The following is a 27276-nucleotide window of genomic DNA, read 5'->3' on the forward strand; positions in this document are numbered from 1 at the left end:
AGACAGGAAGGATTTAAATGGATTCACTATGAAAGATTTCACCCCTGCTTTGTGTGTTCTGGCTATGCAGACGTGAAGCAGCTGACTGAGGTTGAGCTTGGTGAGCTGTTGGCGCAGATTGAATTGGCCGTTAAAGATTACTCAGAGGAGCTGATCCAACAGCTGGCACTGCGTGATGAGCTAGAGTTTGAGAAGGAGGTGAAAAACAGCTTCATCTCCATCCTCCTCGAGGTGCAGAACAAGCAGAAAGAGCACCGGGAAACAATGAAGAAGAGAAAGAAGGAGAAAGGTGGCATTTCAGCAAGTTTCCGGCAGGAGAGAGCAAGTCACATGCCTGTGAAGGTGAGGCCCTGACCATTGCATGCTGAAAACAGGTTGCTGCTCTTCATTACCAACCCAGCCTTGTGAGGCTCTCCATCGAAGTTCTTTCATCTTTGTGTGGACAACGGTAGAGTAATAAATGATTGGATGAGTGATTCAAAATTCTGATGTAATGTAGCGTAGATATGAGTCCAAATCACTCTATGGCAGGAGTGAATTTAATTTCAGTTATTTAAGTTTGGTTAATGAAGATAAAATCTGGAATTGAAAAATAGTCTCAGGCATAAAATTCCTGAATTGTTGTAAATTCCTATCTTGTACTACAGACATCTGCTGTCCTTACCTGGTCCGGCCCACATGTGACTCCAAACCCACAGCAGCTTGAAATGTCCGAACATGCTGCTCCATTTTATTCTCTTGGAAAACAAGGGATGGTCAATCAATATGGATCCTGTCAGTGACGCCCACATGCCATGAATAAATACGTTGGTTTGTTCTTGAGTGACATACTAGGAAAAGAGGGATGTTGCCAATATCTCAACTCTGTGGTAGAGTTCTCCTTCAGGGAAGGCATGACATGGAAGCCCTAACTATCTCTATATCTTTACTACATTGTTTCCTCATCCAGTCATGAGGTGTGGATGCCATTGGCAAGGTCAACATTTGTTGTCCATCCCCAATTGCTTTTAACAGGGCCCCTGTGAGCTGTGTACTGCACAGCTGAGTGTCTGGGCCTAATGACTGTGTGTAGGCCAGAGCGGGTAAGGGCAGCTGATTCCTTTCCAAACAAGACCACCGTGAACCAGATTTTTTTTACCAATAATTAAGCAGTTTTAAATATGTCATTCTAGACACTCGCTGTTGAATTCAGATAAACTTTAACTAATTGAATTTAAATTCCTCAGCTGCTGTGGAGTTGTCACCAGATCATGAGTTCAGGCCTTTGGGTTGCTCTCTTCTCTCATAGGCAGTCCCAAGGGATCAAGGGTGAACTTGCTTCCTGTCCTGCTCAGTGGGTTCCAGGATAGCTGATCAGTCCAATGCACGATTTGTGTGTGTGCTTGATAATGCCTCATTATTAATTTTCTCAGCATTGGCAAATAATAAATTTGCTCTTCCTTTAATTCAAGAAAACTTTATAACTGTCTCCTTATTGTTCTAATGATCCAGTCCACTGTATAGCACTGCTGCCTCACAACGCCAGGATCCCAGGTTTGATTCCACTCTTGGGCAACTGTCTGTGTGGAGTTTGCATGTTCTCCCCATGTCTGCGTGGGTTTCCTCCCACAGTCTAAAGATGTGCATGTTAGGTGGATTGGCCATGCTAAGTTACCCATAATGGTCAGCGATATGTAGGGATACAGGGAAAGGGTAGGGGGATGGGTCTGGGTGAGATGCGTTTTGGAGGGTGGGTGTGGACTTGTTGGGCTGAATGGCCTGTTTCCACACTGTAGGGATTATATGAAATTTGAGTTGGGTACTAAAAACAGTTCCTTTCAAAAGCTGTTTCAAAAAAAGCTGCAAAGAGGTATTCTTAGGCCTGTACCATTGAAATGCTAAGCAATCTAGAACAGGACAAGGTAACAAATGAAAGGCATTGTCTTTGGAAGAATTGAAAAGATAGCTAGGTACTGCAAGCCCAGCCAACATGTCTTTGGAAAACTCCAAAGCAGAATACAGTATTAGATGTAATTCCATAATTGGCCTAAATGTGTTAAATTATTCTGAGATTTGTAAAGAATTATGCTGATGATCATTTTAGGATTGTCATCCCGCACGTCCTGTATGTTAATATCCAGGGCCCTATTCTTTGCAAGAAGAACATGTACACACTGTGCATCTGTTTTCAACTCTGCAAACAGGTGGCGTTCATTTCACTTGTTAATTTTTCAGGGCAATGCATTTATTAATCAGAGTCAACCTGCCTCGTTTAAACTCTAAACAAATCTTGGCGTTAACTGTCAGCCATCATCTAATTGGCACATTTTCTAGACCATGCCACTATCAGAGTCCACTTGCAAACCAGTCAATACTTTTCTCTCATACAATATAAATTTTGCTTTCCAATTAATTCATTCATGCTTGCAAATTGAGCAAGGTGAAGAGCCTTGAGAAAATGTGCCTTTTCTCCCCAGTAATACAAAAGTTTACTGCTGAGCAAATCATATCCCAGACTAAAATCTAACTTGATAGATCACATTTTGTTTTTTTCTTAATTAATAAATGCAGCAGCATTTCACTGAAATACAAGATTTGGTTTTAACAATGAAACAGAAGTCCATCACACAAAGACTTCCTTACCCCAACCTGCTTGAAATAAGGGCCTGCATTCTATTAACCTTCCTGATTATCCACTGCACCTGTGTGCTAGCTTTCTGTATTGTGTTGTGCACAAATACCCCCAAATCCCTTTGTGTTGCAGCTTTCTGCTATTTTCTCCATTCTCCATTTCAGCAGCATGGTGGCTCTGTGGTCAGCACTGCTACCTCACTGTGTCAGGGACGTGGGTTCAATTCCAGCCACGAGCAGTCTGTGTGGAGTTTGCATATTGTCCCTGTGTCTGTGTGGGTTTTCTCACGCAGTCCAAAGATGTGCAGGTTAGGTGGATTGACCATGGAAAATGGGTTACGGAGATGGGTGTGGGTAGGATGTTCTTTCATGGGATGGTGTGGACTTGTTGGGCCAAATGGCATCTTTCTGCTTTGTAGAGATTCTATGATTAAATAATACTGTTCTTTTGTTCTCCCTTCCAAAATGAACAACTTTACATTTTCCCACATTATACTCCATTTGCCAAATGTCTACCCACTTAGTCTATCAATATTTCTTTGTAAACTGTTTGTATCCCTCTCAAAACTTGCCTACAAATTTGACTACAATACATTCACCTCCTTCCTCCAAGTCACTAGTACACATTGTAAGCAGTTTTGGTCCTAGCACTGATCCCTGTGGAACCCATTGGTTGCAAGTTGCCAACTTGAAAAAAAATCTTGTAATCCCACTCTCTATTTCCTGTCCATTAGTCAATTCTCTCTCCATGCTAATAAACTATCTCCAACACCATGGGTCTTTGTGGGGTACCTTGTAGGACACCTTTGGGGAAGTCCAAACACAACAAATTTACTGGTACCACTTTATACATTCACATTGAAAAACTTCAATAAATTAGTCAGACTTGATTTCCCTTTTGTGACGAGTTGGACCGAAGGGTCTGTTTCTGTGCTGGACACCTCTGTGACTCTAAGACATGCAAATACTGCTTGATTAGATTATGATTTTCCAAATGTTCTTCCATTAATTCCTTAATAATTTATCCAACATTTTTCCAAAAAATAGATGTTAGACTAATCGGCATGCTTTTTTCCTCCCTCACTTTTTGAAAAGGGATGTCGCATTAGCAGCTTTCTAATCCTCTGGTAATTCTCCAGACTCCAAAAGTTTTGGAAAATTACAACCAATGCATCCACTATCTTTGTAGCTACCTCATTTAGGATGCTCAGATACAAGCCAGCAAGGCCAGGGGATGTATCTGCCTTTAACTGGACCTAGGCTAATAGCCATAACAGAGGGCAAGAAAGTCCCAGGGAAGGAAGGTGTCAAAAGGTGATCGGACAGAGCAAGAGATATGGTTAACAAAGTAACTTCATGTAAAAGTTAAAGGAGTTCTCAGACAGGCACAAAGAAAGTGGAAGTGAAGCCTCACTTAGTTGAAGAGCCACAGTGGAGTATTGTTGAATGTCCACCTGGTGGCAGTAGTGTTCTAAGGCAAGTGTAATAGGCTGAGGGAAAACCCATTCCAATCTACAAGGAAGAAGGATGAGAACACACTCCACTGCAGACATTTGGTGAGAAGCACCAAGGGCAGGCGCATAAGGGAAAGCACATTTCTCTACTGGGGAGACCAAAGGAACAGACGTAACATGCAACGCTCGACTTGTTTAACTGAGTTGATGTAAAGTTGATTGAAAGTGAGGTACAGGATGCAAGTCCATTTACCCATTGGGAGTGGAAACTCATTATTACCCAATTAGCTCCAGGAAATCAAATTTGGAAAAATGCCAGCATCTGGCACATGGATTGTGCAAATGGGCAGTGAAAGATTAAAACTCAGATAAGAACAGCTCAGAAACTAAGTCCAGCGACATTTCTCAAAGCAAGTTTTGAACGCTGGTTAGGATGAATAGAATGAGTGTGGAATGTGCATCTGTATGTTAGTTGTTCCAAGTTTTGTCTTGTTATTTCGTAGCAACTTTGTAAGGGAATGCTCAGTGTAAGCAAGTGGAACAAATATTGATTATGTTCCTTTCTTGAAGTGGGAAGGTTACACAATAGTGATAAAATGTGGATTATCAAGTTTTGATTTGTATCAGCTGATCATAATGTCTGGGATTTTTATGGACTGAAAGAGATTTGGAAAGAAAAGACACAGACTTATAAATGATCGCACTGATAAGCTGACCACAGGTTGAGACAAGCTTCATAAAATAATCGATACACCAGAACCAGTCTGAATTGAAATTAACATTTCTATCAGGAAACCAGTCAAACATGGAAAAACCTGTATCTCTGATTTGATATCCACCTACGTGATAAGTTTCATATCCTGGAACTGAAAAGCTGACCTACAAATATCCAGTTTGAAAACAAGAAACTCAGACATTGGAGTACACAAACCAGCTATATTTCAAAGAGCTATTTTTGGTAGGGCAGAGGAGATAGTTTTGTAACTTAAACTGACGAAGGCTCTCTCTCCCTCCCTCACTCTCTCCCCCCCCTCTCTCTCCCCCCCCCTCTCTCCCCCCCCCCCTCTCTCCCCCCCCCCCTCTCCCCCCCCCCTCTCTCCCCCCCCCCCTCTCTCCCCCCCCCCTCTCTCCCTCCCCACCTCTCTCCCCCCCCCTCTCCCCCCCCCTCTCTCCCCCCCCCTTCCTCCCCCCCCCTTCCTCCCCCCCCCTCTCTCCCCCCCCCCTCTCTCCCCCCCCCTCTCTCCCCCCCCTCTCTCCCCCCCCTCTCTCCCCCCCCTCTCTCCCCCCCCCTCTCTCCCCCCCTCTCTCCCCCCCCCCCTCCCCCCCTCTCTCCCCCCCCCCTCTCCCCCCCCTCTCTCCCCCCCCCCTCTCTCCCCCCCCCCCTCTCTCCCCCCCCCTCTCTCCCCCCCCCTCTCTCCCCCCCCCTCTCTCCCCCCCCCCTCTCTCCCCCCCCCCCTCTCTCTCCCCCCCCCTCTCTCTCCCCCCCCCTCTCTCTCCCCCCCCTCTCTCTCTCCTCTCCCTCTCTCTCTCCTCTCCCTCTCTCTCTCCTCTCCCTCTCTCTCTCTCTCCCCCTCTCTCTCTCTCTCTCTCTCTCTCCCTCCCCCTCTCCTCTCAAGAAGGACAAACTGCAGTGACAAAGAAAATTGTAGAAACAGTCGATCATTGAGAACTCTTACGATATCTGCAAGATTCATTTTTCCTGTTGATCCCAGGATATCTCTAACTAACCATAGTCTCATGGATTTTAAATTGCATGTTCTTTTATCTTTCTTTGAACTGTGCACTAGCCCCTTTTAAATTGTATCTCACAGAATTATTATGGCCATTCAGCCCATCATGCCTGCCCTGATTCCACTACCAAGTGTCAATCCCCTGCTTTTATCCCATGTTCCTGTTCACAATTTCTATTCAGATAATCATCAAGTGCTCTCTTGAATGTTTCGCACCTGCATAAGTTTTAAAAATGCAACATTAGGGAAGGCAAGGCAATTTGTGCTAATCTTTTGTATCTCTTAATAGTTAGCTTAAAAATAGGAGGCCCAAGGCCTGTAAAGTAAATGAGTGTTTACCCCATCAGCTGGAGAGTGTTGTTGTGATTGAAGTGAAGGTAGAAAACTCAGATGAGATTATTATCTTAAATAAATAAATTCTTGCATTGAAATCACTCCTTTCATAATCTCAGGATGCCTTAAATTATTTCACAGATGATAAAGTGTTGCAATTCCCCTTCTAATAAAGGAAACATCTAATCAAACCTGCACACAGAAAGATCCCACAAACAGCAATAAAGCAAACAATCATATGGATATTACTTGAGGAGTATGTGTTTTCCAAGATAGTGATATAGTCCATTGCTGTTCTTCAACATAGTGCCTTGGGATCTTTTATAACTCATCTGAGACGTTAGACAAGCTCGAAGGTTAATGGTTAATCTGAAAGGTAGCATCCCTGACAGTGTAGCACTCCATTGATGATGCCTAGAGTTTTATGCCAAAGTCTTAGACTTAGACTCAAGTATTAGATGATGGACTAGCAGTTATGTTGATAGATTGGGGATCATGTGGTCATTTTCCTATAAACAAAATTGAGTGTAGATTTGATAGGAGTATTCAAGATCGAGGAGGTCTGGGACAGAGTAGGTAGAGAAATTCTGTTTGTATTGGAAGAAGGGTTAAGGACCCAGGAGCTCTGACAACACTCGAAGCTTGAGACCATTCAGGACAAAGCAGTCCACATTGACAAACATTTACTCCCTCCACCATAGTGCACACTGCTGCTACTGGGTGTCTATCTCTACAAGATGCACTGCAGACATTCACCAAGGCTCCTAAGACAGCACCTTCCAAAACCCATGACAACTATCACTTGGAAGGATAGGAATGGCAGGTGTACTTCCACCTACAAATTCCTCTCTAAGCCACTCACTATTCAGACCTGCAAATATATTGCCGTTCCTTCAGTGTCATTGGGTCAAAATCCTGGACATCCATCTGTAAGGGTATTGTGAGTCTACCTACAGCAAAGGCAGTGCACTGGTTCAAGAAGGAATCTCACCACCACCTTCTCAAGGGCAACTAGGGATGAGCAATAATTGTTGGCCTAGCCAATGTCACTCATATCACATGGGTAAATAAAAAAATGTTAAAGATAATTGACACAAAGACTGTTGGTAACAGGAGGAAACTGTTTCTCTCGACCGAGTGGTTAGGATCTGGAATGCATGCCTGAATGTGTGCTAGATGCAAGTTCAATCTGACTTTTCAAGAGTTACTTGGATAGTTGTCTCAAGAGAGAAAACTTACAGGCCCATAGGGAAAGGGGAATGCGATGAGCTGTTTTGCAGAGAAGCACAGCAGGTCAGGCAGCATCTGAGGAGGGGGATAATCAACAATACGAGTAAAAGCCCTTCATCAGGAATGAGGCTGTGAGCCAAGGGAGTGGGGAAATAAATGGGAGAGGGTGGGGCTGGGGGGAAGGTAACTGAGGCTGACTGACCTGCTGTACTTTTCCAGCACCGCATTGTCGACCCTAATCTCCAGCATCCGCAATCCTCACTTTCCCCTGTTTTGCAGAGAGACAATACTGACATATTGGGCAAAATTGCTGCAAACATTCTCTGAAATAAAGTGGAAGGATGTTAATGAGGTACATAAAAAAACACTAACCTAGCTTATTTGGCCTAAACAACCTGGTTCTGTGGTATAAAGTCTGTCAAATCTAAGATTTAATGGTGACCTGAAAAAAAGGCATAATTTCAGATTTTTGAGATCATTATGACAAAATTACGACATTGTGATTGTATAGTGATTAATTAATGCAAATTTACTCATACGTATTAATGACAGCCCCATGACTCACTGGCTTAGAATGACATCACATGATGTACTATGCAATAATCAGATGTGTTCTGGAAGTCAGTCGGTGTCTCTGTTTCAGGGATGTTGCATTCTACACTACACCTTTAGTCACAATGCCTTCAGGTGTCTAGGCCAGGCAATCCCTCCCTAAATATCCTCATCTTTCTACCTCACTGTCTTCCTGTAAGATGCTGAAATGCCCCAATTATCCAGTTTGGTTCAGTGTCATTGATTTCCCTGCTGTGCAGTGACTTGGGACTGCTTATCTGGTTAATGGTGCTGGTTAGGTCGAAGTTGTGGTTTCTGTTTGACACCTGTACTTCGAACTCCACTCCTGATAACCTCCTTTCCTTCTGTTCAACATGGCTGCCAGCGTTTTAGCATGGAAGGAATCTCCAGTGTCATCCAGAGTGGCATTCGACAGACATTTGGAAATTCTGGCAACGAGAAGCAGGTAGCTACACTTTGTGTCGTTCCCGTGTCCTGTTATTTATAGCAGGTTGTCAGCACTCGGAAATTCAGGCAATTATTAAAGAATTCATTTCCTGGACACTGCTACAAAGAACTGTGAAGCTAAATTGTAGGCACATTGAATAAAATGGTGTGCTGTTGTATCCATCTTTCTTCTCTGAGGAAAATCTTCTATTATTTATAAAGTTAACGGATATGGGGTAGGTACTGATTCAGGGGAAGAGTCATGACATGAAGCCTACAGGAGTATGTCCAGCCAGTATTGGCAACCCCATAATGAGCTCACATTGGAGAATAAAGGAAACTCATTCAATTTATTACATCCTAAAACAACAGCTGTCAGCAGTTCACTAACATCAACAAACACTAGCTTACAGCCTGGATTTATTGGTTCTGACTGGTTGATGAATTGCAACGTTACTGAAACACTGAGCAGAAGAACCTGTTAATTCTTACACTCAAATTGATTTATCGCAAAGCCGTTCTTTATGCTGAAGAATACATAACAAGAGGCGACATGTACAATCACACTGCTTACATTATTGTTGATTATTCAAAAGAATCTGAACGTGTTACTCAATCACCATGAGGTGTTAAAGCCACATGGTTCTTAATCCAAAGTGCTATTGTCAATTACACATCTAAATTTGTACAGAAAGTGAGGACATTGAATTATGTTTTGATAGAATCTGAAATTAATATATATATATATTGAACTACACACCTTTCAGAAATTATTTATTTAATTCCTTCAAGGGGTTTGGCACTGTTAGTAAGGCCAGCTTTGTTGCCCATCCCTAATTGCCCCTTGCCATTTCAGAGGGTGGTAAAGAATTAACTACATTATTGTGAGTCTGTGTTCAGCTGGAGGAAGGACATTAATGAATCAGATTGTTTTTAACAACAGTCGATAATGCGTTCATGGTCACAATCACTGAGATTAGTTTTCGAATCCAGTGATTCATTGAATTGCAATTGCACAGCTGTCTTGCTGGGATTTAAAACCCTCTCCATGGGACATTGATCTGGACCCCTAGAATACCCATCCAGTGACATTACCACTACGCTACCATCTTCCCGCTAAACTGACCTGAAACCCATGCTCACTCCTTCTCTGAATACATGATGGTGCTGTAGCATTTCAGCATCAGTAGTGACTAGATGGAATGTACCAAATATTCTTATTACTATACTAACAAACTGTCTCCTTATATCTAGTACCTAACCACAGTAATTCCGTACGAGAAGAAGAATACACCTCCAACAGTTGATGACCTTCAAATCCTGACCACAAGTGAGTTATTTAAAGAAAATACCTAGTTTCACAATTTTGTTTGATTGTTTATTTTTGTTGCAAGCAGTCTTGACAGTTTTGCTAAGAAAGATTGAAATGATCTCTTCACAATTTTTAGGAGTGAAAGAATGATTCTTTTTCATCTCTGCAAATGCCTGACCTGCCCAGTTTATCAAGCAATTCTTATTTTTATGGCAGTTCATATTTTTTGTTAAACAAGGGTTAGATTAAAATTTGGCTGTTAATTCAGTCAAAAGTGAACCCACTATGTCACCAGTTTCCATTCCCACTGAACACAACCACACTTTAGATTTCAGTGAATGTCATTACAACTGGTTTAATGCTCAATGGCAACTTGCTTCAGACTGACCAAACAATTTCACTTTGACACCCAAGAGTGCACTTGGACCCCAGTCCCAGGAGTGAGAAGTCATTGACCATTAACCCGGTATTCAATTATTAGATTTTCACTGTTAATAGCAATTCATTGTGTAGCTTAATTGTCCCATTGCCATGGATTTGGAATAATCTGGTAAAAGAATTCCCATCTCCTGATTGCCTATTAATCAGGGCCAGTGCAGTGGTTCAGTGGTATTGCCAGGAAACTAGGTTCACAGTGCCAGGAAACTAGGTTCGATTCCACCCTTGGAATTTGCACATTCTACCCGTGTCTGCGTGGGTTTCTTTCGAGTGCAGTGGTTTCCTCCCACAGTCCAAAGACTGATGAGGCCGGTACAATTACAACATTTAAACCGCACCTGGATGGGTATATGAATGGGGGGGAGGTTTAAAGGGATATGGGCTAAGTGCTGACAGACGGGACTGGATTAATTTAGGATGTCTGGTCAGCGTGGAGTAGTTGGACCGAAAGGTCTGTTTCCATGCTGTACATTCTGTGACCATGGCTCTGTGTGCAGGTTAGTTGAATTGCTAAATTACTTATAGTATCCAGGGATGTGCAGGTCAGACGGATTAGCCATCGGTACTGCAGGGTTACAGGGATTGGGTAGGAGCAATGGATCTCGGTGGGATGTAGTTCGGAGGGTCAGTGTGAATTCAATGGGCTGAAGGGCTTGCTTCCATACTGTTGGGATTCTATGATTAATAAGGAGTTATGAACCTAAACTGCTGTCTCTGTGTCTTGTATTTCAGTTCTGTCCTTTTGTTCTTTGTAAATTGTATTCTGTCATAAGATGTGGGTGTCTCTAGGATAGATATTACTAATCTCTAATTTCCTTTGCCCTGAGTGGCTCATTTAGCTGCTCGTTGCTGTGCAACTGGAATCACATTTAGACCACAGGAGGCAAGGAGGGCAAATTTCCAAGCCTAGAGGAAGGGGCATTAGTGAACTCAATGGTTTTTTTATAACAATCAATGATTATTTTCTGCTCGGCATTATTGAGACTAGTTTTCAATTCCAGATTTTTTTTATTAATTGAATTCAAATTCTGTCATCTACCTTGGTGGAATGTTAATATCCCCAGGATATTAGTTTAGGCTTTTGGATTATTAGTGCAGTGACAATACCACTATGTGTCACTATCACTTTGCCCAAAGGTTAACACTTAAATACAGTATTACCAGTCTGAGCTACTATCACTTACATGCTTTTTTGGTGTCACTTTTGTCTCTCTGGTGTGAATCAAACATTTTTTGGTTCACACCTCTCACTGCTCCATTTCCCCTATTGCCAATTATAAATAATTTAAGCTGGGCTCTCCTTTTTTAGTGACTTATGTCTCTACCTAACATGGAAGCTAAGATCAGCAGCAGGCCATTCAGCCCTATGACCCTGCTCCACCATTCAGTATGATCATGACTGACACTCTGTCTCAGTGGCATATTCCCACTTTCTGCCCATACCCCTTGATGCCCTTGAAACCTAAACAAGAAGTCACTGTGATGGTTGGTGACCACTCTGTTAATACCCCCTGGAACTAGCTTGCAAGAGACTTTATGAAGTCTGATGGATGCAGTAGTCCCCTTTGCTTTTTTCATTATTTCCCTTGTGTCCCAAAACTTAGATGAAATTATGATTTCCTTTGAGATAATCCCTCTGAAATTGGGAAGGAAGGAATTCAGTGATTTGAGGCTATATCTTGCCCTGGCTCCTATGCTTCGAACATCAGCGCTTCAAAGCTGGGATTCACCATGTTACTGTTTCCTCTCGGTCTGTGATGTGCATAGTAAGTTCCACTACCTCTTACTGAACAATTAGTAAGATCAACCTTGCGTAGGACACTTATGAACTCTGGAACATGAAGTAATTCAGAAACAAGCAGCATGTATACATTGAAAAAAAAAATTAAGATATGCAATTTGTGGGCGGCACGGTGGCACAGTGGTTAGCACTGCTGCCTCGCAGCGCCAGAGACCCGGGTTCAATTCCCGACTCAGGCGACTGACTGTGTGGAGTTTGCACATTCTCCCCGTGTCTGCGTGGGTTTCCTCCAGGTGCTCCGGTTTCCTCCCACACTCCAAAGATGTGCAAGTCAGGTGAATTGGCCATGCTAAATTGCCCGTAGTGTTAGGTAAAGGGGTAAATGTAGGGGTATGGGTGGGTTACGCTTCGGCGGGTCGGTGTGGACTTGTTGGGCCGAAGGGCCTGTTTCCACACTGTAAGTAATCTAATCTAATCTAATCAATATAAAATCATGCACATTTCTTTCACTGAAATAATGATGGAAATCCAACTGTTCCTCTATTCAGGTGTCGATTATTGGCTTATTTTGCAAAATCTGCTATTCCTCAATATATATTCCAAATGTATTTATGCTGGGAATACATCAGTAAAACACACAAAAGACTAATTCTCTCCTTTTTTTAAAGCTTCCTTATTGATTGATTTGTTCTGTCTGTACATACTGATTGCACTGGTGCTTAGCAAAATTGTGAAGCTATCCAAAGAGACTTTTTATGATTTTGTTCAAAATGTTGACCACAATCTTTATGAAGACATTTGCATTGTCAATGTTCAGTGACCAGACTAATCCTCCCCACATTGTTGGCTAAAAGCTGATTTCATTCAGGTCAATAGACAGTAATAAGTCTTTAAGTGATACCAAGAATTCAAGTTTTGTTTTTAAAATTCTTTTGGATTCCTTAATTCTATCTGGAGGTATTCACATGGAGGCTTCAGCCTCAATTTTCCAGTTCATTGGTTTAAGCCACTATCAGCCTGTTGGCTTTGTCTAATGACAACCGTTATATTGAGTCAGCCAGACGGAGACTATGCTGTTCGCTGCTTGAGAGCAACACACTATGCTGCCAGTGAAATGCCCTTTTTAATTGACTACTTTATTAATTAAGGTACAAATAACTAGCAATTATCCTTCATCACTTTTGTTTTCCATTCTGATTTATGTTTGTTGTGGCATCACAAAGGGTTGCATTTTATTGTAAGTGGCTGTTGATGAGGTAGATTCCAGGGGAAGGATTTGATTCTAGCATAGTTTGTCTTGATGTCGACGTTTCAAAGCTGGTAAAGGGCTATGGAGGTCAGTCAGCGATGGACATGAGTCAGGGAGGTCATGAGAACAGTTACAATGTTCACCAGATTCTCACTATTGATGCTCATTTGAAAGGAACAAGTTTTTGACATGAACTACAAGGCGCCAGGTTCTCTCTTGATTTGCCAAGCCTGGCATGGAATGCCAAGAAAGGTCAAAACCTAGGTCTGAATACAAGGAAAAGAATGGCTTGTGTTTATTCTTAGGCCCTGGTGAAAATGCGGAAGAAATTAACCAAGCATGGAACCAGGAAAGAGGGATTTGAGTTATGGGGAAAGACCTAGAGGAGTTGGAATTAAGAAGGGAATGTGCTCAAAAGATCTTGGCAGCGTCTCTTGAGAGAAGCAAGGTTAACATTTCCACAAATATTGCCCACACATGCTGAATACCCACAGCAGTTCCTGCTTTGATTTCAGGTTTGCAGCTTCCACAATATCTTGTGTCTGCTGGGTCTGTTCTCTTTAAATTAGGGAAGGATAATAAGAAATTTGATTGAGGTGTTCAAACTTGTAAGTGTTTTTGTAAGGAGAACCTATTTTCAGTGGCTGAAGACACAAATATAATGTGATTGGCAAATTGTGACATGATAAATAGCCAGATGTTGTGATCTGACGGTATAGTGGATTAACTTACAAAAGAAAATTTTATAACACTTTGAAGGGCAGAGTTGACAGATCTATTAAAAGGATTCCATGGAATCATTTTGCAAAAGGCAGTTGGATTTTCCCCAGTGCAAGTTTATGGGATTAATTGGATAGCTGTGCCAAAGAGCCACCACTGATATGATGAGGCAAATGGTCTGCTTCTGTATTAGATCAGTCTGTGATATAGCTCCTTTTGTGACTTCAGAACATCCTAAAGTGCTTGACATCCACTTAAGTAATTTTGAAATATAGTTACTGTTTTAATATAGGAAATATGGCAACCAATTCGTGCACAGCATCCTCCCATACACCAGTAAGTAATAATGTCCATATGGTCATTCAAAGGAATACTGGTCGAGGAACAAATATTGGGTCATAAAAACACTGGGGAAAATCCAACTGCCTTCTGCAAAATGATTCCATGGGATCCTTGTAACCTACCTGTGAGCAATGATCTGGCTCAGTGTAACACCTCACCTGCATTTGAAGCCCAACATCCTCAAATTTGACACCGACTGCACATGTGACCCTCTCCGCTTTTTATCTATGGCGCATCCTCCTATGTGCCAGGTATGACTCCACCCAGAGAGTTTGCCCTCTGATTCCCATTGATTCCAGTTTTGTTAGGGCTTCTTGATGCTGCACTCAGTCGAATATGGCCTTGATATCAAAGGCTGTCACATTCACCTCACCTCTGGAATTCAACCTTTTGTCCATGTTTGAAGTAAGGCTGTAATGAGGCCAGGAGCTGAGTGGACCTGGCAGAACCCAAACTGGGCAGGTTATTGCTGAGCAGGTGCTGCTTGAATAGCACTGTGACTGACCACTTCCATCTCTTTACTGATGATCAAGACTAGACCGATGGGGCAAAAATTGGTCAGTTTGGATTTGCCCTATTTTTTATGTAGAGGACATATTTGGACAATTTTCCACATTATTGGGTAGATGTCAGTGTCATTACTGTACTGGGACAGTTGTATATTATCTGTAAACTGTCCGTTATTCTATAAAGACAACAAGCAAGAATTTTAACAAACACTACATTGGCCAAACAGGCAGAAAACTAGTCACCCAGATACATGAACATCAAATAGCCACAAAAAGACATGACCCACTCTCACATACAGATAAGGAAGAACACTACTTCGACTGGGACAGCACATCCATCCTAGGACAAGCCAAACAGAGACACGCATGAGAATTCCTAGAAGCATGACATTCCAACTGGAACTCTATCAACAAACACATTGACTTGGATCCCATTTACCACCCCCTGAGAAAAAGAACAGGAAATGACATCACCATAGGAAATGATATCACCACAGGAAATGACATCACCAACCCGAGGAAACTCAAACATATAAATAGAAAGTGGGCTAAAACCACCAGCGCTTCAGACATTCGCTTCACCGAAGATGTTACCTAGTATGGTGACGAAACGTCTGAAAACAAATCTTCCAGCTCAGCGAGCAAACCTACATCCAGTACTGGAGCAGCTTGGCCATGGGAGGTGTAAGTGCTGGAGCACAAGTCTTCAGTACTATTGAAGGAATGTTGTCAGGGCCCATAGCCTTTGCAGTATCCAGTATCTCCAAACTTTTCTTGATGTCATGTGGAGTGTTTCGAATTGGCTACACATTGGTATCTGTGATGCTAGGAACCAATGAAGGAGGCCAAGGTGGATCATCCACTTGGCACTTTTGGCTGAAGACTATTGCAAATGTTTCAGCCTTATTTTTTGTACTGATGTGCTGGGCTCTTCCATTTTTGTGACGAGGAATTCTCAAGTGGGTTGGTGGCTTCACCAGGGTTCCACCTCATTTTTTCAGTCTGCCTGATGTTGCTCCTGGTATTCCCTCATGCACTCTCTATTGAATGTAGAGTTCATTCCCTGGCTTGATGGTAGTGGTTGAGTGGGGGATATGCCAGGCCCTGAGGTGGCAAATTCTTTTGAGTACAGTTCTGTTGTTGTTGATGGCCCACAGTGCTTCATGGATGCCCAATCTTGAGTTACTAATGCTGTTCAAAGTCTGTTCCATTTAGCAAAGTGATAGAATTAGAATTAGAATTAGAATTAGAATCCCTACAGTGTGGAAACAGGGCCTTTGGACCAACAAGCCCACACTGACCCTCCCAAGAGTATCCCATGCAGACCTATTCCCCTACTCTATTACTCTGCATTTACCCCTGACTAATACGCCTAACCTACACATCCCTGAACACTACGGGCAATTTAGCTTGGCCAATTCACCTGACCCTGCACATCTTTGGAATGTAGGAGGAAACCAGAGCACTCGGAGGAAACCCATGCAGAATGTGCAAACACCACACAGACAGTCACCTGAGGCTGGAATCGAACCCCCAAGTCCCTGGTGCTGTGAGGCAGCAGTGCTAACCACTGCGCCACCGTGCCACCCTGTGATAGTGCCAAGCAACACAAAGGAGGTTATTCTCAATGTGAAATCAGGATTTCGACTCCTCGAGGACTATGGGGTGGTCACTCTTACAAATACTGTCATGGACAGATGCATCTGCAGCCAGCAGATTGGTAAGGATGAGGTCTTGTATGTTTTTCCCTCTTGTTGGTTCCCTCACCATCTGCTGCAGACCCAGTCGAGCAGCTATGTCCTTTAGGACCTGACCAGCCCAATCAGTAGTACTGCTGCTGAGCCACTCTTGGTGGTGGACATTGGAATCCCCGACCCAGAGTAAATTTTGCTCCCTTGCCACATTCAGTGCTCCCTCCAAGTGTTGATCAACATAGAGGAGTACTTATTCATCAGCAGAAGGGAGGATGATATGTGGTTTCCTTCCTCATGTTTAGCCTGAAATTATGGGGTCTTAGAGCCTGGAGTTGAGGCCTCCTAGGGCAACGCCCTCCTGACTGTATCCCATTGTGCCACCACCTCTGCCGGCTCGTGTCATACTGGTGGCACAGGACATATCCAGGGATGGTGATGGTGGTGCATGGGACATTGTCTCTAAGGTATGATTCCATGAGTATGATTATGCCAGGATGTTGGTTGATTAGTCTGTGCAACAACTCTCCCAGTTTTGGCACTAGCCCCCAGATGTTAGTCAGGAGGACTTTGCATGATCAACAGGACTATTTCTGCCATTGTCTTTTTTGGTGCCTGGGTCGACACTGGGTTGTCTGTATAGTTTCATCTTTTTGTTGAGACTTTGTAGTGTTTGATGCAACTGAGTGGTTGGCTAGACCATTTCAGAGGGCAGGTGAGAGATAAACACATCGCTGTAGATCTGGAGTCACATATAGGCCCAACCAAGTGAGGATGACAGATTTCCTTATCTGAAGAACCTTAGGGAGCCACAGGTTTTTTTTCCCTGACAATTGATAATGATTTCATGGTAATCAGTAGATTCTTAATTCCAGATAATTTCATTGAATTCACAGTCTGCTGTGGCAGGAATTGAACCTGGTCCCCAGAACATTAGCTGAGTTTTTGGATCAATAGTCGAAGTGATAATATCACGAGGTCATCACCTCCCCCTACATCTTATGTTCTTAATGACTCTAGTTCTGTATTTAGTGGATACTGGGAGAGTGGGTATGTCTAGCACATGGTCAAAGAAAGTGCATGTGAATCAGAAAAAGGCTTGGGGTAAGGGAGAGACGGGGAATATGTGGAGATGTGAAGGCCGTGCATCATTAAAGTGGATCTGATGCCATAGTATGTGGAGGTGGGAAATCCTCACCCCTGACAGCTATCCTCACTGCTTCATATCCATCAACATCCCAATCCCACATTCCTGGAATGAAAATATAGCAAACATATAGTCTTTTTAAAGAGAGAAGTTCCACTACGATGGGAATTTTCCCAACTTCTGATACCCATCTCCCTCACAATAATCCAACCCTAGATCTTTCATTACTGGTTAATTTCAGTGAAAATGTGGTTGATGTGTATCAGCGAGTTCAGTGTTTGAAGTCACTAATCAAATGATCTTTGTCCTTCAGTCCTTCTGGCCATGAAAGAGGACAGTGAGAAGGTTCCAGTTTTACTGACAGACTACATTTTAAAAGGTAATACTGTTTGTCTTTCTTCAAGTATAGAAATCTATAAGCTGTATAATGAATGTGCTTCCTTTGCACTCTCTTGTTGCTTCTTCACATTCTTCATGATTCTAAGTGGCACCACGTTAGCCAACATCCAGTCTTCCGGCACCTCACCTGTGACTATCGATGATACAAATCTCTCAAGCAAATAGTCTTCTCTACCAATGTTATTCCAAGTCTGGCCTCCACACTCTGCACAGTTGAAACCAGGGGATAGTCGCATGTGCATCTTGGTTTGGTGGGATGGAACACTCAATGAAAGAATTAATATTAGCATTGAAATCACTCCACAGAGGCCAGTATCCCACCACCAAGTCATCTTTTATTTACACATGGACAGTCCTTAACACCAATTCTGCTCCCTCAGAGCCAGGTCTCAGAGTGTAAGGATGTCTGACAGTCCTGTTTATATCTATCAGCCGGGGCTCCCTGATTGGGGCTGATAATTTGGTCCAATCAGGAAACTCGTATTCTGTGAGGTCCACCTAGCTGACCTCGTTACAATCACGACAAGCATCATCCAATGCATCATCAGTTTATTGTGCAATGTGCTAAGTTAATAAAAATTTACTGTCAGATATGTGGTTAAAACTATAACAGTTGATTGAGCTGCAAGTCTCTTTCATCTTCTGCTATTACCTTATGACACCTATTGACCAGTATTGGTTTTGTAAGGTCAGGAGAGATGACAATCCCTTTTGAACCCCATGGATGGTAATTGAGAATTGATTTTTCTCCTGTTTGTTGAGCAGTTGCTCAGAGCATGACCTGGAGAATGGTGCAAATCAAAAGAAAAAGTGCAGTAAAGCTGAGAAAAAGCAAAGCTAAGCTTTGAAGATGATATCTTAACAAAATATAGTTGTTTGAGCAGTGCTACTCAATTTCTTTTACGGCCACATATGTAATTGTAGTTTTGGTGAAGATTGCAAGCAGAATGCTCTTATAAAATGCGTATATCTTCCACCACCATCTGATAGTAACCTAATTCTTGCTGAATGCAAATGAGGGATTTCCCCACAGGAAATCAGAAGCAAGTGCTACTTCTGCTTTACTGTAATGTGGCCCTCTCACTTGTTAAGCAAGGCAAATAACCTTCCTTTTAATAACATTCTCTTAGAACCAGAGTGCAAAAAAAAAGACAGATTTGCACTGACATAGCACCTTTCACAAATACGTTGATGATGTAAATGGAGTCAAAGGTTACAGGATGGGGCAAAGTGAAGTTAAAGTCTTGCATAGGGAGGCCCTCCAAAAAACTCGACACATCCCAGACTTTGATTCTCTCTCCTCAGACATTGCCAGACCTGATGAGTTCCTCCAGCATTTTCTGTAAATGGCCTTCTCCCGCTCCCGTTTCTATCAAAATGTTTTATTACGAATGAAGTTCAGCTGCAACAAAGAGAAACCTATCAGCCAATATGTGAAAACTGAGGCCTCCAAGTAAAAAGGGCATAAATGACCAAACGGTCTGGGATTTTTAAAAAATTGTGTTAGTTGAAGGTTAAATGTTTGTCAGGACATCTCCTCTGCTTGTTTTCACTTGTCACGATATAATCTTTTACAAGCGAGCAGTTAGGGTGTCTTCTTATTTTCTCATTGACAAAGCCGATGATGCGCCCCTCCCCCACGTTCTATACTGAAATCAGGTTAGCTACTGGCGAGGAGCTTTAATACATAACCTCTAACTCGGAGAGGTGTGTACAACCACTAAACCGAAACAAGGGCTGAAACCCAGCCTAGCCAAGAGCCAGCAAGAGGATCACCCGTGACTCGAGGCCACAGTGAAGCTGAATGTGAGTAGGCCCCAGAAATGAATGAGTGAAAATGATCATGTCCCAGAGGACCATGGATTTCTCTCTCATTACAGCTGAGTTAACCAACCCCCAACCGAGCAACCCATCACAGTGTCAGGGACACAGGTTTGATTCTCGCTTCAGGTGACTGCCTGTGTGCAGTTTGCACATTCTCCTCATGTCTATGTGGGTTTCCTCCCGGTGCTTGGATTTCCTTCCACAGACCAAAGATGTGCAGGTTAGGTGGATTAGCCAGGCTAAATTGCCTGTAGTGTCCAGGGATGTGTAGGCTAGGTGCATTAATCAGGGGTAAATGTAGGGGTGGCATGATGGCTCAGCAGTTAGCACTGCTGCCTCACAGCACCAGGAATCCAGGTTCGATTACACCCTCAGGCAACTTTCTGTGTGGAATTTGCATATTCTCCCAGTGTCTGCGTGAGTTTCCTCCAGGTGCTCTGGTTTCCTCCCACAGCCCAAAGATGTGTGGGTTAGATGAATTGACCATAGTGTTCAAGGGTGTAGGCTAGGTGCATTAGTCAGGGTAAATGTAGAGTAATACAGTAGGGGAATGGATCTTGTTGGGTTAGTCTTTGGAGGGTTGGTGTGGACGTTTTGGGCAAAATGGACTGTTTCCACATTGTGGATTCAATGAATTCTATAAATTGCTCTTGGTGTTCAGAGGTGTGCAGGCTCGAAGAGTTGGCTATGGGAAATGCAGGGATAGGGCAGGTGGGTGGGTCTGGGTGCAATACTCTTCAGGGCGTCGGTGTTGACTCATTGGGCTGAATGGCCTGGTTCCACACTGTAGGGATTCTACGATTCTAATAAATACAGTGACAGGTTGATATGTATGCTTAAAGAACATCTGGGATCTAATATCCTCCTGGATAGTTTTGGAAAGGTGCAGTTTGACAGGATGTTTTCAGGTCATGTCAATTTCTGGTTAATGCCATGTGATACCTACTCTGCATATCTCCATTATGTTTTGATGTGTATCTTGTCTTTTCCAGTTCTGTGCCCAACTTAAATCCAGGCCCTGACACTGTGGAAAGCCAGGATTGACTGGGCTGCCAGATTCCCGCTTGCAGACTGCATCTTGAGGCCAACATAATTTCCCGACTGCTAAACTTTGTGAAACTGTCTCCGACCTGGGCATGACCAAATGAAAACAATGCAGTTCCTTATGCTTCGGGAAAGGTTTTGTAAATAACATATTTTTAAGTATCAGCTGATACTTGTTGGTGTCAAATAATCCAATGCAGAAATCATCCACAAACAGTATAGATACTAACAGGAACAATCTAATTGTAGCTGTACTTAATCCATCATGGTTGATCATTAGGCATGTTTGGTGCTGGGGTCATGGGAATTAAAGCCTGTGTTGTAATCCACTCCTAATTTTGGGCATTTCCAATTAGTACCGCAGAAATGTTATCCATCCTGAGTTAACTCAGCTTCCATGATGAATCACGTGGATCTTCTGTTATGGGCTGGAGAGTCAAAATATAAAGCATTCTCGCTAAAGTCACAAGGCTGCCATATTACTGCAATATGCTACACGCGTGAAGTAGGGAATAGTGGGGGCTCTCCTGTGAGATCAGAAGTTGTGTGTGCATCAGATCAGGTGCTGTTCAGAGACTGTGGGATCTAATGAGGCCAGCGGCAGGGGCTGACCTGGGACAGTACCAAGTGACAACCGGTATTCCACAATTGCTGGTTGTGGGTATGACAGGCATTTGGTAAGATATGCAGAAATGGTCACTTGAAGTGGAATCGTCCATGCACACGTATTGGAAAGTGGTTTCTGCTGTAGATACCACAGTTAAGGGAGGGAGATGTACCAGTCAGCTGAAAGAAATTTGCTCTAATTCTAATTCAGGAGATGGGATTCCAAGAGGGAGGAAATTGGTTTCTGATTTCTAACACTCAGCATTTCACATTCTTCCCTATGCCTGTTAATTGCCATGTTGCCTAAGCCAGAATTATTTTAGCAGACATGTCCCTGTTTTATTGTACTATCCACATCCTGATTTGTAAAGAATTGCTTGGCATGTTATAGATTATGTAAATATTGTTCCAGTGTAGTGTTTCTAAACTGACTTGTGCCCAGTAAATCTAAAGATCAGTCATAGTTCAGTATTACCTCAGTGGTGCTCTGATTATTTATGTATTTCCAAGATGAATGAGGTTTATATTAAGAAGGAACTGTAGCCTCTATGACAGTTGACTTGCAGAATATGAGTCTTTGAAAAATCTAACCTTGCAGCCTACATTATTCATCGATGATCAGTTCCCTTGGGTATGACAGGCATTTTGTAAGATATGTAGAAATGGGCACTAGAAGTAGAATCTTCCATGCACACGTATTGGAAAGTGGTTTCTGCTGTAGATGCCACAGTTATGGGAGGGAGATGTATTTTCATGGGTGCGATAATTTCATGGGTACAGTCTGTCGAAAGTCTTTTAAAATTAAAAATGCTGCAATACTTAAACTTGTTTACTGGTATAGTGGGAATCTGAAGCTTCGTAGACTAAAAAGCCGTTATTAAAAGCAATTTAAATGTTCAAAACTGGTTGAGTTTAACGTATTGAACAATTGTGGAATCAAGGCAATGGAGTTAAGATACAGATAAGCTGTGAACTAATTGGCTGATGGAACAGGATCAAGTAATTGTATGGCCTACTCCTGATCCTATGCTCCTGGATTTGTAGGTTATTGAAGTTCACAAAAGACCTTGTGCTTTATCTCTGAAGCACATATTTAAATTATGTCAGATTATTAGGAAAGCACTCTAACATTAAAAAGTGTCAGTCAGTTTCAGTTTTGATTTTGTTATCACACAGAGGTTTCAGAATTTGAAATGTGTGCACGATGCCTGATCAGTATATCAGGAATACTTGCTACAAAGTGAAGTTCAAAACTTAGTATTTGATGACAACCCCTGTTAGATTCACATCCTGAAACAGGAAGGAAATGGATGACACCCTCCCAATTTTATTGAAAATATTGTCTTATACCATTAGTGTGAATTAGGTTACAGAACTTTGCAGCTTTTTGGGTCCCTGCCCATTTTTACAGCCCAAGGTCAAATGCACACAGGATGCAAAGGAGTTTAAACCCACCCCCCCCCCCCAAATGAAAAGTGTTTTTGTAGAATCAAACCACTCCTTGTGCTATGAATCTGCATGGCAATATTGCTCACAATTTTGCTCTAACCAGATACTCTTTACTCAGAGAGGTTGCAGGGATCAGAACTGTTACACTGAGGGAAAGGTTTTTCTTTTGTCCAGAAGCTGCATTGTTTCCAAAGAGTAACAAGTACATTATTCTGCACTTTCCCATTGCTGTAGCTAATCTGGGAGTGTTCAGCAGTGCAGTTAAAAAGAACTTCACTCTGCTTGTAACCTATTCTGTCGCAGAACTGATAAAGCCAAAGCACCGAAATTAGAAGCTGTTGCTTCAAGATTGAGGTTTGTGATTGGAATCAAAGTCCAAACACAGAAATTAAGTGGTTCATAAAAGCCATTGTGACAATGGTCAAACATGCAAGCAGCAATGGTAACTCATGATTTCTCCAATTTTAGGCAATCTTTGGCAAAGTTCTTCGCATTTGAATGAGTGTACAGCCAGACTCCAGGTGAGGTTGTAGGAGGAAACAATGTGGCTCTAGTGTTGGAAATAAAGCAAGAAATCTAAAGTCAGAAGAGGAAAAAGCCAGAAATACAGCAAGTCTAAGTCTAAAGAAAAGGGCTGAACTATTTGGTTTGAGCCCATTCATTTGAGTACTTATGCCCTGATATAAATATTACCCCAGATTCTGGTGGAATTTTCTGTGTAATTGACTATTTTCTGGTATTGTTTTTCAAAGGCTTGTGGATGCTGTTAATAAAGGAGCTAATGTATTTGGATTGCGTGCGGTATTTCTCTAGTCAATAAGTGAATGTGTTTCATTGGCACTGAAGGATGAACATTAATATTGATTATTAAATAATGCTAATTTTTTTTAAAGTAGTGAGAGAATGGAACTATGGAGTCTGCCAAATGAATGTTTCTCTGACTGCCTTCCTATAAGGATATGTGTGCGACTTGCAGAGTTTCACCTTTAAAGAGACAATACCTGTGTATTCTCTTTTTCTCTTTTTTGTGTGCTGAATCGATGTGGACACCTTCTCTCCCACATTCCTGTTATTGCATCATTTCACAGGGTAACAGTATTCAGAGATCAGCCACCTTCCGATGTTATTTTCTTTTTGACAGGCTAATTACTTATCCCGCATTGTGTCTCTGGCTGACTCACTTGGATAGAACATAGAAAAATACAGCGCAGTACAGGCCCTTTGGCCCTCGATGTTGCGCCGATCCAAGCCCACCTAAACTACACTAGCCCACTATCCTCCATATGCCTATCCAATGCCCGTTTAAATGCCCATAAAGAGGGAGAGTCCACCACTGCTACTGGCAGGGCATTCCATAAACTCACGACTCGCTGAGTAAAGAAAGGGGATGTCCCCTTTCAGAGCCTGGCACCAAAGTGCATTAATTATTGACCTAATTCCTGTTCACATACAGTCAATACAATGAGGTATTATAGCTTTGGTAGCACAGAACATGACTTTTCTGTGTCATCTTGTCAGAAATTTAAAACCAAGCATGTTGACTGTGGTCAGGACCAGCAAATGCCTGTCAACTATTGTGTTGAATTGAAACAAGTTCAGTGTGTGCATGTTCGTTTACTATCTACAAAAAGCATAACCCTGTGTATTAATACATGTACATGCAAGTGGTACCACACTGTGGGTTCAACTCAATTGGCTGTCAGTGAAATTCTTCATGCACTCAGAATTATCCAGGAAATGGTTACCAAGTTGCAGAATCTTATCAATGTTGGATATTGCGTAGCAAGTGTTACAAGCTTGGGTTGATTAGATAGAGTCTGTACCTTTGTTCTAACAAAGCTGTAAAGGGATATGTTCTTTGATATAATCCATCAGTGATGAATGGCCTACATATCTAGCAACACACTAGCACTGCAATTGATATATTACATACTTGTGTGACAGGCAGAAGGTCTTTGAATAACACATGTTGCTGCTGTAAAGTGTCAATATATGGTGTATTCACCACGGCAATCAGAACCACTTTTCAACCAATCAACACTGTATAAATTTTGGCTTTCCCTCTTGAATCAGTATTTCTTGAAAATTGTCCTAATGAGAGCAAGATGAAATGCTTTGACAAAAGTGTTTTCTTCCAATAACATTATAACTTTTTACATTGTCACTCCTCTCCCCCAATTCCACTGCTGCTACAACATCAGTTGTGTTTTGTAAGTGGTCAGTGTGCAGTGGAAACAGTGTAACTATTTCCTCATTCCCCACCTCCACCAAGTCATGGAGCTCCACATTGATCCAATGCTGTACTCTGCAAATGAGAACTCCTGGTCTGGCCTAGACAATGATGGAAAGGGCTCACCACCTTCAGTAGCGTGCAGAATAGAGTGTGAGGCCATTCAAGGACACAGAAAGACCATCATTAAGATATGAGACAGATATCTGGTCCTATCTTCTGCCTTGGTACTGGGGCTTGCCTGGTCATTTATTTTAAAGACACATTTTTGGTTTAAATTTCTCTCACTGTCCTCCACATCAGAGCCACACACACCTCATCCCCCAACCCAAAACAGAAGCTAAACATACATGAGGTGAAATGGATGCCTCAGCCTGTCGCAAGATGGGATGATCCATGATCCAGTCGAGGAATGATTCCCTCTTCCTTAGCAACAGGAAATGATGCAATTTACTATAGGCGGAGTAGGTGGATTTAAGAATGGCCATTTGGTGGGAGTCATCCAAACCAACAAAACTACATTATCTGCATGTGCTAAAACCACTATGGACAAATTTAAATTCCGCCTTCTCGCTCCACTTAAAAACAAAAGCGATATTGTCTCTTTAAAATATACTTCTTTGGCTGATGCGTGTCAAATAATGGTTAGATATGATAAAGTTGTAATTGAAAATGTTAGCATTATTAACAATAAAGGTTTGCAATATTTTATATGCATGGAATTCTTACAGTTATTCACAGACCATCTTGGTTGGAAGTTAAAGTATAGCCACATCACAGCTCAGCTAGTGTTTAAATAGTATTGTTAAAATTTCTTACAAAATAGTTATGGGTTCAAGCCTGAAATCAAGGTATCAGTATGTAATCATAAAATCCTAACAGTGTGCAAGCAGGCCATTCGGCCCATAGTGTCCACACCGACTTTCCAAATAATTCCAGCCTATCCCTGTAATCCTATGTTTCCCATGGCTAATGCACCTAGCCTGCATGCTACGGGGCAATTTCCCATGGTCAATCTGCACATCTTTGGACTGAGAGGAAACCAGAGCACCAGGAGGAAACCCACACAGATGGGGGTGGGGGGGGGGGGGCAGAATGTTCAAACTCCACATAGACAGTTGCCTAAGGCCACAATAAAACCCAGATCCCTGGCACCGTGAGGCAGCAGTGCTAATCACTGAGCAACTGTATTGCCCCAGAAGAATCAGAATTGGCACCATGTTTTGCTGAAAGAGTATTACATTGACATTGGTGCTGGAGTTGGTAGCCAATGCAAAAGTGCCCTGACTGATAGTCAAAATGGCATTCCCAATTAAAAAGGAACAGAGGTCAGTATGGTTGTTCCTGCAGTTGACATACTTCCTTTGGACGACCAGCAGTTGGAATGTTGGCCTGCAATCCCGTTTTGATTAATAACAATTGGTTGTCCGATGTCTGCTTCTGTACCGGTTATTACTTGGCTCAATAGGATAGAGATTCTCCAGACCCTAAACCCAAGTCAGGCCACTGAATTCCTGTGGTGCTTTCTCCTCAGGTTCCCTCCTGTAAAGGTGCAGGCTGTCTTCCAGTCTCGAACTCTCGGCCTCTCCTGCCAGCTCTGTAATTCTGCTGTCATTGTCGAGCAGTGGACAACATCAAAACCAATCTGCCAGCCTGGCATGTTGAAAGACTGGAGATGTAGAAATAAACACAGTCAACAAAACCATCAGAGACAGAAACAGATGGAGGCAGTGAAGTTGGAGAGAAGTCAGAATCGTGTGGAATTTAGTCCAGCTGCTATTTCCCACATTTCTTGTAAAAGTGATTTTTCAAGAAAAAGGCTGCAATTGTTAAACACCCAAGAATTGAGATGTAATTTCTGTTAACTGTTTGGAAATGGGTCAGTTTGGAACTTTCTCAAAGATTATATGCAAATTGTATTAATTGGAAAAACAAAGCTCTAAACATCCCATAAAGCCATATCGTCCCCATTTAGCTGTATCCTCCCCTTACAGCCACATCCACCCCTTACAAATACAACCTCCTCATTCAGCTGCATCCTCCCCATACAGCCACAGAGTCAGAGGATTATATGCCATGGAAACAGACCCTTTGGTCCACCTCGTCCACATCCACCAGTTGTCCGAAACTGATCTAGTTCCATTTGCCAGCACTTGGCCCGTATCCCTCAAAACCCTTCCTATTCATACACCCATCCAGATGCCACCTCCACCACTTCC

The 27276-nt window shown here is 42.4% G+C and overlaps 1 protein-coding gene across 3 annotated transcripts in view; it reads left to right on the forward strand.

The window, feature by feature from the left end:
* fez1 (fasciculation and elongation protein zeta 1 (zygin I)) overlaps positions 1–26806 on the forward strand; it is a 101658-nt gene extending 74852 nt beyond the window's left edge. The window contains exons 5-9 of one of the 3 annotated variants that reach the window (XM_087976478.1): positions 71–342; positions 8295–8375; positions 9611–9686; positions 17819–17884; positions 26592–26806. In XM_087976478.1, the coding sequence (XP_087832604.1) occupies positions 71–342; positions 8295–8375; positions 9611–9686; positions 17819–17884; positions 26592–26605 (509 nt within the window). In that variant the 3' untranslated portion in view covers positions 26606–26806. Of the gene's footprint in view, positions 1–70; positions 343–8294; positions 8376–9610; positions 9687–17818; positions 17885–20720; positions 25767–26591 lie in introns of those variants that run through there. The other 2 variants (XM_043676870.2, XM_043676871.2) reach the window with 2 other exon arrangements.
* Positions 26807–27276: the final 470 nt, after the last annotated feature.

Source organism: Chiloscyllium plagiosum, unplaced genomic scaffold, assembly GCF_037043375.1.
Source record: "Chiloscyllium plagiosum isolate Xiang-an unplaced genomic scaffold, Cpla_swu_hap1 HiC_scaffold_29, whole genome shotgun sequence".
In the NCBI taxonomy this organism is placed as follows: domain Eukaryota; kingdom Metazoa; phylum Chordata; class Chondrichthyes; order Orectolobiformes; family Hemiscylliidae; genus Chiloscyllium; species Chiloscyllium plagiosum.